Source organism: Dipodomys ordii, unplaced genomic scaffold, assembly GCF_000151885.1.
Source record: "Dipodomys ordii isolate 6190 unplaced genomic scaffold, Dord_2.0 Scaffold121, whole genome shotgun sequence".
In the NCBI taxonomy this organism is placed as follows: domain Eukaryota; kingdom Metazoa; phylum Chordata; class Mammalia; order Rodentia; family Heteromyidae; genus Dipodomys; species Dipodomys ordii.
Window position 1 is genome coordinate 2,003,458 of NW_012267337.1, and position 10,826 is coordinate 2,014,283.

The 10,826-nt window shown below is 44.1% G+C and overlaps 1 protein-coding gene across 1 annotated transcript in view; it reads left to right on the top strand.

Moving 5' to 3' along the window:
* Positions 1-20: 20 nt before the first annotated feature.
* Tox4 (TOX high mobility group box family member 4) overlaps positions 21-10,826 on the top strand; it is a 22,034-nt gene continuing 11,228 nt past the window's right edge. The window contains exons 1-3 of the mRNA XM_013029669.1: positions 21-90; positions 301-369; positions 8,246-8,548. Of these exons, the coding sequence (XP_012885123.1) occupies positions 85-90; positions 301-369; positions 8,246-8,548 (378 nt within the window). The 5' untranslated portion in view covers positions 21-84. The remainder of the gene's footprint in view (positions 91-300; positions 370-8,245; positions 8,549-10,826) is intronic.

Sequence of the window (10,826 nt, forward strand, 5' to 3'; positions counted from 1 at the left end):
CTTGCGGAAGTGACGCAATTCCGAGTCCAGTGGGGGCGGTGGGAGTGATGAGGGCACTGGGACGGTGGTAGCGGTTGTGTGAAGATGGAGGTAGGAACCTGGGTGCTGAGGAGGCTGGCGAGAGCGCGGCCGCCTATGTTGAAACGCAGGCGTGTAGCCAGGCGGAGAGGCGGTTGGCGGGAGAGAGGAACACTGGGTTTGGGGAGGATTGTCAGAATGTCGGGGTCAGGCTCCGTCGCTCCAGGCTAACTCCCTGCTCCGCCCTCTAACTTGTTCTCGTGTCTTTCTTCTGGTTTCCAGTTTCCCGGAGGAAATGACAATTACCTGACGATCACGGGGCCCTCGCACCCTTTCCTGTCGGGGGCCGAGGTGAGCAAGTGCTACGGACGCTGGGGAGGTGCGAGTTCGGAGGTGGGGTGGAGAGAAAGGCACCGAGGCCACAGGCTGGGGGCCTGGGGACCGCGATTGATGTCGAGGAAGGTGGCGGCGGTCTCGGGAGTCTGTGGGGACTGTTTGCGGAAGGCCCGGGAAGCTGCTGTCATCAAGAAACCAGGATGTTGAAAAAAAAAAAAAAACTAGTTGAGGAGATTGGGAGGTTCTAGATTGAAAACCAATTGAATTGGCCCATTTCATCAGGTGAAGTACCTTCAGACATATGGGGATGGAAACAGTAAGAATGCCTTGAACATGGGTTCATTCGTGAATTCTCAGGCTTTTTGCTTTTGTTTTTAGTTTAAATTTTCTACTCTGGTAAACGTGGTAACTAGTAACTTGTTTTTAGTACACATACTTGAGATCAGGATGTGGGCTCTGTCCCTCAGCTTTTGCTGCTGTCAAGGCTGGCACGCTGCCACTTAAGCCACAGCTCCACTTCTGACTTCGTTGTTTTTGGTGGGCTTTTTTTTTTTTTTTTTACTGGCTAATAGGAGATAAGAATCTCACAGACTTTTCTGCCCAAGCATGCTTCAAACAGCGAACCTCTTAGGTAGCTAGGATTACAGGCGTGAACCACCAAAAGCTTGTTTAAATTTTCTCATCAGATAAACATTGTAACTTTTATATACATAGTGTCAGCTTGCTTTGCTAACAACAGTAGGAAAGAAAATAGTTGCTAAGAGAACTTCTGAGGAGTTGCCAGTGACTCAATTTTGAGCATATTTCATATTTGTGTCACCATTTCCCCATATATGAATGACCGTAATAATAGTGTCTTATGCTGGTGTGACAAAGCATTAATGAATGTGGTGAAGCCCTAAAATACCTGAAAAGGTTTTTGTTGAAATACTGTCTTACCGGGCTGGGAAGGTGGCTCAGTGGTAGAGCGCTTACCTTACATGCCTGAGGCCCTGAGTTCAATTCCTCAGCACCACATAATTAAAAAGAAAAAAGCCGGAAGTGGCGCTGTGGCTCAAATGGTAGAGCGCTAGCCTTGAGCTGAAGAGCTGAGGGACAGCGCCCAGGCCCAGAGTTCAGGCCCCACTACCGGACCCCCCCCCAAAAAAAAAAAACGAAAGAAATACTGCCTTACCGTAAATGCACCATTTGCTTAAGTGAAAGGTCAGACAAAAATTTCCCAGTTTTGCAGGCGCTGGTGGCTCACGCCTGTAATCCTAGCTATTCAGGAGGCTCAGATGCAGTTCAAAACCAGCCCAGGCAGGAAAGACCTTCAGATTCTTATCTCCAGCCACTCAGAAAACCGGAAGTGGTGCTGTGGCTCAAGTGGTAGAGTGCTAGCCTTGAGCTGAAGGACAGCTCCCAAACCCAGAGTTCAAGCCCCATGACCCGCCAAAAAAAAAAAATCGCAGTTTTGAGAACTTCTTAAATCTTCTCTCCCCACCCCCACCGGTCATGGGGCCTGAACTCTGAACCACTTGAGCCACAGTGCCACTTCCAGCTTTTTCTGCTTATGTGGTGCTAAGGAATTGAACCCAGGGCCTCATGCAAGCAAGGCAAGCACTCTACCACTGAGCCACCTTCCCAGCCAGAGAACTTATTAAATCTTAAGCCTTCTACTCTTTATGAGGTTTAAACTATATTTTCCTTTAGTGACATCACTCATTAGCATTTTCTTATACCAAAAATCTCAATTGTTCTTGTATGGACTTAGCCTAGAATAAATCCTAATATTTCATACATGACAATTACATTGACAATGACCAGTTGCTGGTTTTTGTTGTTTGTTTTTATTGTTGCCGTTCCTGGGACTTGAACTCAGGGCCTGAGCAGTGTCCCTGAACTTTTTGATGTCAGTCTTGGAGCTGAACTCTGGGCCTTGCCATTATCCCTGAGCGCTCTGTGTGTGTGTGTGTGTGTGTGTGTGTGTGTGTGTGTGTGTCAGTCTTGGAGCTTGAACTCTGGGCCTTGCCATTATCCCTGAGCGCTCTGTGTGTGTGTGTGTGTGTCAGTCAGTCTTAGAGCTTGAACTCTGGGCCTTGCCATTATCCCTGAGCTTTTTTTTTTTTTTTTTTTTGGTCAGTCTCTGGGCCTGGGTGCTGTCCCTGAGCTCTTCAGCTCAAGGCAAGTGCTCTACCACTTGAACCACAGCACCACTTCTGGTTTTTCTGGTGCGTAATTGGAGAAGAGTCTCACAGGCTTTTTTGCCCAGGCTGGCTTTGAACCTCTATCCTCAGATCTCAGCCTCCTTAGTAGCTAGGATTACAGGTGTGAGCCACTAGTGCCCAGTTCCCTGAGCTTTTTTTCCTCAAAGCTAGCACTCTACCACTTAAGTGACAGCGACACTTCCGGCTTTTTCTGTTTATGTGATACTGTGGAATCAAACCTAGGGCTTTATGCATGCTAGGCAAGCACTGTACCATAAACCACGTACCCAGCCCTTGCTAGTTTTTTTTCTTTTTTAACTTGTTTCTTACTATTTAATAATAAGAATAGTAATTTCCCTCCTGAGCGAAGGGAAATGTGAATCAAATGAATAGCAAATTTAAATATAAAACTAAGATTTGTTAGCCTATTACTGGCAGCTCATATAATCCTAGCTTCTTAGGAGGCAAAGTTCACTAGACTCTTATCTCCAATTAACCTCCCTCCTTCCCCCTTTCCCACCCTCCCCCCCCAAAAAAGCCAGAAGTGGCTCAAGTGGTACAGTGCTACTCTTGAGTAAAAAGCTCAGGGACAGTACCCAGGCCCTGAGTTCAAGCCCCAGGGCCGTCCCCCAAAAAGGCCTAATATCTATTTGTTGCTTTGTCATCACATTGAAATTTCTTCTGAGTGAGGTTATTATTGTTTACTTTCATGGTTTGGAATATGAAACCTCACATTGTAAATCCCACATTTCCCTAGATCTGGTCTCCACGGTTTTAATTCCATGGGTCTTATAAATTTCACATTGGCTTCATTCTTGTGAAAATGCACTTTAGGACTGAGAATGTGGCTTAGTAGTAGAGTGCTCACTTAGCACGCATGAAGCCTTGGTTTGATTCCTCAGTACCACATAAACAAAAAAAGCCAGAAGCTGTGTCTCAGTTGGTAGAATGCTAGTCTTGAGCAAAAGAAGCTCAAAGACAGTACCCTGGCCCTGAATTCAAGCCCCAGGACTGGCAAAAAAAAAAAAAATGCACTTTAAAATTAAATAAAAATAGCTTTACAAATATGTTCCCTTTTGGCTAGGAAGGTGGCTCAGTGGTAGAGCGCTTGCCTTGCATGCATGAGGCCCTGGGTTCGATTCCTCAGCACCACATAAGCAAAAAGAAAAAAAGCCGGAAAGTGGTGCTGTGGCTCAAGTGGTAGAGTGCTAGCCTTGAGCTGAAGAGCTGAGGGACAGTGCCCAGGCCCAGAGTTCAGACCCCATGACCGGACCAAAAAAAAAAAGTCCTCTTTTATAAAATTGAACAGTCTATATTGAAAATATCTACATAGGGCTGGGAAGGTGGCTCAGTGGTAGAAGCACTTGCCTTGCATGCCTGAGGCCCTGGGTTCGATTCCTCAGCACCACATAAGCAAAAACAAAAAAAGCCGGAAAGTGGTGCTGTGGCTCACAGTGGTAAAGCACTACCCTTGAGCTGAAGAGCTGAGGGATAGTGCCCAGGCCCAGAGTTCAGGCCCCACGACCAGACCCAAAAAAAAAAAAAAAGAAAATATCTACATAAGACACTGATATCTTTTTGCATCCCCAGCACTGAAGGAAAAAGGAAAGAAGCCAGGCAATGGGCTTATACTTGTAATCCCACCTACTCAGGAGGCTGAGATCTAAGGATCCTGGTTCAAAGCCAGTGTTGGCAGAAAAGTCTGTGAGACTCATCTCCAATTAACTATTGCACATAAAAGCTCAACAAACACTGGGCAAGGGTGAGAGAAAAGCTGGTGGAGTGGCTCAAGTAGTAGAGTTACCTAGCAAGTATAAGGCCCTGAGTTCAAGTCCCAGCAACAGTATTAAACTGTCCACCTAGCTGAAGCCTTGGACCAATCCCCAGTACTGATATCTAATTGTCATTAAGCATATAGAAAAGTGTCATCACTCATCAAGGAAATAAATACCAATTATAGTTATTGCGGGATTTAAAGTGTGCCTCAGGTGGTAGAGTGACAGCCAAGGAGTGAAAGCATGTGACATATACAAAGAAAAAAACTATTATAGTCATTGAAAAAACAAATTCCAAGAGGTGAACAGGTTGAAGAAGTGGATAATGCAGTTAATGCTGTTACGGGTATAAATTAACTCAAACACTTTGAAACATAGCAATGTCAATTAAAGATAAGCATGCCTAACCTATGTGACCTGGTAAGCCTAGCCATTCATATATATATAAAATATACATATAATCATATATATAATCTGATATATATAGCAGAAATGATTGCATTCATTCATCAAAAACATGTCTGCTTATAGCAACTTTTTTGTTATTACTTTGGTCAGTCATGGGGCTTGAACTTAGGGCCTGGGCGCTGTCCCTGGGCTATTTCACTGAAGGCTAGTGCTGTACACAGTTGCACTTCCAATTTTCTAGTGGTTATTTGGAGATAAGAGTCTCGCAGTCTTTTCTGACTCACCTGGCTTTGATCCTCAGATCTCAGCCTCCTAAGTAGCTTGGATTACAGTGAGCCACTTGAACCAAGCTCTTGCAGCTTTTAATAGCTAACCACTAGAAGAAAATACGTTTCTATTGAAAAAGAAACTGGTAGATATTTATATACGTTTAACTCACTTAGAATGCATCAAATACTTCTGTGAGAATAGATGCTCATTATTGGATTTAACCCATAATTTTATACTTTATTTGTGATGGCAAAGCAGATTTGGTAACCTTTTGGGTTTAATATAGCATTTGGTTTGCCCGTGTACATTCTTCTCTTCCTTTTTTGGGGGGTGAAGGTAGAGGGCTTGCCAGGGCTTAAACTCAGGACCTTGTTCTTGCTAGACTGGCATTCTACTTCTTGAGCCATATAATCTGACAATTATATGTGTCAGACCATATGATAAGCCACTTCCAGACCTGCTCTTTGCTGGTATTTTGAAGATGGAGTCTAGTGGATTTTTCTCCCTAAACTATTTTTGAGCTAAGATTTTTTTTTTTTTTTTTTGGTCGATCGTGGGGCTTGAACTCTGGGCTTGGGCACTGTCCCTGCACTCTTCAGCTCAAGGCAAATGCTATACTTTTTGAGCCACAGCACCACTTCCAGTTTTCTAGTGATTTACTGGAGATAAGAGCTCACAGACTTTCCTGCCCGGGCTGGTTTTGAACCGCGATTCTCAGATCTCAGCCTCCTGAGTAGCTAGGGTTACAGGCATGAGACACCCGTGCCCAGCTTGAACTAAGATTCTTGATCTAAAAACTAACCTAAAGCACAAAGGGTTAGAGGTGTGGTTTAATTATCAGAAGACTCTTGAATTCAAACCCCAGTTATACTGATTATTTGTATTTACTATTCTGTGTATTTAACTGGTAGAATTTAAAATTTCTGTTCCTTCCATTTATCTAAGATAATTGGGGCAAGTGTAAATTAATACCTTTTCAATATCATTAGAATCAATAGATGATGAATAATGGTTATGAAGCAAATATATGTGTCAGACCATATAAGCTTTTGTGCTCCAAAGCTTATTCATCCTCAGCTGTATGAGAGGATTACCATTACACTCTGCATTCAAAAAAATGAAGGAAACCTGTTCAATGTTATATAGTAAGCAACAGAGCTGGAAAGAGCCCCTGGTCTGTAACACAGCAATGTCTTCCTATTACTTAACATACTCTTGTTGCAGGTGCCTCCATTTAAAACAATTATTTTATTTTATTTATTTATTTTTTGCCAGTCCTGGGCCTTGAACTCACTCTGCCACTTGAGTCAGAGCACCACTTCCAGCCTTTTCTATTTATGTAGTATTGAGGAATCAGTAACCAAGGGCTTCATGCATGCTAGGCAAGCACTCTACCTCTAAGCCACATTCCCAGCCCCTTAAAACTTTTTAAATTATCCTCTTTTTTTTTTTTTTTGAGATATTGGGCTTGAATTCAGGTGCTTGTATTTGGTAAGCTCCAAGCTCACCCATTTTAGTTTGTGTGTACATGTGCTTGTGCTAATCCTATGGTCGTGGGGCCTGAACTCTGGGCCTGGGCGCTGTCCCTCAGCTCAAAGCTAGCACTCTACCACTTGAGCCACAGCGCCACTTCCGGCTTTTTTCTTTTTGCTATGTGGTGCTGAGGAATCAAACCCAGGGCCTCAGGCATGCAAGGCAAGCGCTCTACCACTGAGCCACCTTCCCAGCTGATATTGGCAATTTTCTATGTGTCATAGATCTAAGATATAAGAAAGAAGAGAGACATACCCCTACCTCCATCCTGGGGCTTGAACTTAAGGGCTGCTCACTGTCCCTGAGCTTCTTTTTACTCAAGGCTAGCACTCTACTACTTTAGCCACAGCACCACTTCCCACTTTTTCTGAATAGTTTATTGGAGATAAGAGTCTCATGGACTTTCCTGCCCAGGCTGGCTTTGAACTACAATCCTCAGATCTCAGCCTCCTGATACCTAGGATTACAGGCATGAGCCACTGGCACCCAGCTTGAGGGCTTATTTGAAAAATAGGTCTTAAGAAATCTATAATGAGAGGCTGGGAAGGTGGCTCAGTGATAGAGTATTTGCCTTGCATGCATGAGGCCCTGGGTCCAATTCCTCAGCACCACATAAGCAGAAAAGGCCGGAAGTGGCACTGTGGCTCAAGTGGTAGAGCGCTAGTCTTGAGCTGAAGAGCTGAGGGACAGCTCCCAGGCCCAGAGTTCAGGCCTCATAACCAACAAAGAAAAGAAAAGAAATCTATAATGAGGGCTGGGAAGGTGGCTCAATGGTAGAGTACATAAGGCCCTGGGTTCCTCAGCACCACATAAGCAGAAAAGTTGGAAGTGGCTCTGTGGCTCAAGTGGTAGAGCACTAGCTTTAAGCTGAAGAGCCTGAGGGACAGTGCCCAATCCCAAAGTTCAGGCACCACAATTGACAGGGGGAAAAAAATCTATAATGAAGGGCTGGGAAAGTGGCTCAGTGTTTGAGTTCTTGCCTCCAGTGCATGAAACCCTGGGTTCTATTCCTCAGTATCACATACACAGAAAAAGCCATAAGTGGCGCTGAGGCTCAAGTGGTAGCGTGCTAGCCTTGAGCAAAAGAGCCTCAGGAGCTGGGAAGGTGGTTCAGTGGTAGAGTGGTTGCCTTGCATGCATGAGACCCTGGGTTCGATTCCCCGGCACCACATAAGCAGAAAAAGTCAGAAGTGGCACTCTGGCTGAATTGGTAGAGTGCTAGCCTTGAGCTGACTGAGGGACAGTGTCCAGGCCCCACAAGTGACCAAAAAAAAAAAATGGTGGAAGCCCTCAGGGACAGTTCCCCAGCCCTGAGTTCAAGCCCAAGGACTGGCACAAAAAAAGAAAAAAGAAGTTTATAATGAAGCTGGGTGCTGGGCTCACACTTACAATCCAAGCTACTTAAGAGGCTGAGTTCTGAGAATCACAGTTCAAAGCCAGCCCAGGCAGGAATGTTGGTGAGATTCTTATTTCCAATTAAACACCAGAAAACTGGAAGTGGCACTGTGGCTCAAGTGGTAGAGTGCTAGCCTTGCTGAAGAGCTCAGGGACAGCACCCAGGCTCAGAGTTCAATACCCACAACCAACAAAAAACAAAACTAAACCCCCAAAACTACAGATTAGGATTAGAAACTGAAAACCTTCAGTTCTCAACTCTGTTCTTCATTTAGCAAAATGCAGTTCCTTCCTACTAATTTTCCTTTTTTTTTCCCCCTACAGACATTCCATACACCAAGCTTAGGTGATGAGGAATTTGAAATCCCACCTATCTCCTTGGATTCTGATCCATCATTGGCTGTCTCTGATGTCGTTGGCCACTTTGATGACCTGGCAGACCCTTCCTCCTCACAGGATGGCAGTTTTTCAGCTCAATATGGAGTCCAGACATTGGACATGCCTGTGGGCATGACTCATGGCTTGATGGAGCAGGGCGGGGGGCTCCTGAGTGGGGGCTTGACCATGGTAAGGGGCAAGTCATTATCAAACTGTCAGGCGTTGGCCAACAAAACTACTCTATTACTTGTTTCTTATTCTTAGAGATAAAGATTTCCCAACAAAGACTTAATTTTACCTGATTGAGATTTCTGTGAACTATTTTAAATTTCTTTAAAGTCCAGTGTAAACCCTAAAATGAAAGTGGTTTGATGTGATTTTTTAAAAAGTACTTTTCCCTGTTTACTACCTTCATCGTGTACAATTCAAATGGATAACTGGCACATTAAGGGATTTATTCAAAACTAGTTTGAATCAAAGGCTTGTGGATTACTATATGTTATAAACTAGTGTATACTGTGGTGTCAAAATATATCATCAAGCCAGGTGCCAGTGGCTCACACCTGTAATCCCAGCTACTCAGGAGGCTGAGATCTGAGGATTGAAGTTCAAAGCCAGCCAGGCAGGAAAGTCTGTGAGACTCTTATCTCCAACTAACCACCAGAAAACCAGAAGTGGTACTGTGGCTCAAGTGGGAGAGTGCTCGCCTTGAGCTGAAGAGCTGAGAGACAGTGCACAGGCCCAGAATTCAAACCCCACAACCAACCAAAAATTATATATGTATATGTGTGTATATATATATATATATATATATATTATGTATATGTATGTATATATGTATATTATATATGTATATATACATATTATATATGTATATATATAAAATCAGTAGCCTATCTACCATTGGTATTAGCTACTAAATCGCATATGCACTTCAGCTTAAAAAAATGTTGTTTTAAGGCTGGGTGCTGGTGGCTCACACCTGTAATCCTAGCTACTCAGGGGGCTGAGATCTGAAGATCTCTGTTCAAAGCCAGACCAGGAGGAAAGTCTGTGAGACTCTTATCTCCAATTAAGCACCCAAAAACTGGAAGTACAGCTGTGGCTCAAGTGGTAGAACACTGTATCTGAGTAAAAACAAAGACCAGGGACAACATCTTAAGCCCTGAGTTCAAGCTCCAGGTTGGGCACAATAAAGAACCCATTGTTTTATCTGGGTTGCTCATGCCTATAATCCTAGCTACTTAGGAGTCTGAGCTCTGAGGATTACTGTTCAAATCTAAGTCTGAGCAAGAAAGTCTGTGAGACTCATATCTCTAAGCACAGAAAGAAAAGGAAGGAAGGAAGGAGAGACAGAAAGGTTGCTGGGCGCCAGTGGCTCATGCCTGTAATCCTAACTACTCAGGAGGCTGAAATCTGAGGATCCGCAGTTCAAAGCTAGCCCAATACACACAGGAAAGTCCATGAGACTCTTATCTCCAATAAATCACCAGAAAACCCAAAGTGGCACTGGGCTTAAGTGGTAAGGCACTAGCCTTGAGCTGAAGAGCTGAGGGACAGCACCCAGGCCCAGAATTCAAGCCCCACAACCGACAAAAAAAAGAAAACAGAAAAAGTTTACAAGTGGAGGTGCAGCTCACGTGTTAGAGCACTTAGCTTGAGCTAGAAAGCTCAGGGAAAGTGCCCAGACACAAAATTCAGGCCCCAGAAGTGGCATACACACACACACACACCTATTGCTTTAGCTAATGGCCAATGAGTTACACACATACACATCTATTGCTTTAGAATGGCCAATGAGTTATGCTTGTAATCCCAACTACTCAGGAGGCTGAGATCTGAGGAATGTGGTTCAAAGCCAGCCTAGGCAGCAGAAAAGTCCATGAGACTTACAATATCTCTAAGTACCAAAAAAGCTAGAGATGGCTAGAGTGCTAACATTGAGAGAAAAAGCTGAGGGACAGCACCTGGGTCCTAAATTGAAGCCCCAGGACTAGCATATGCACAAATACACACACATACAGACTATAGGACATACAGTTGGAGAGTTTCTTTACACCATGTTTTCTCTTCAAGTTAATCTTTTCAAGGTTAAGACTTTTCTATTTATTTTAGATTAGGACTTTAAGTACAAAGAAATAAAATTTGAGTACAAAATTAGTGACACTAATCTGTATTTAGGAAAAAACTTATTGATATATGTCACATTTTTTCTTTTTTGTCAGTGGTGGGCTTGAACTCTGGGCCTGGGCACTGTACCTCAGCTCTTCAACTCAAGGCTAGCGCTCTACCACTTGAGCCACAGCGCCACTTCTGGTTTTTCTGATGGTTTATTGGAGATAAGAATCTCATGGAAGCCGGCGCCGGTGGCTCACGCCTGTAATCCTAGCTACTCAGGAGGCTGAGATCTGAGAATCGCGGTTCAAAGCCAGCCCAGGCAGGAAAGACCGTGAGACTCCTATCTCTAATAAACCACTAGAAAACCGGAAGTGGCGCTGTAGCTCAAGTGGTAGAGCGCTCGCCTTGA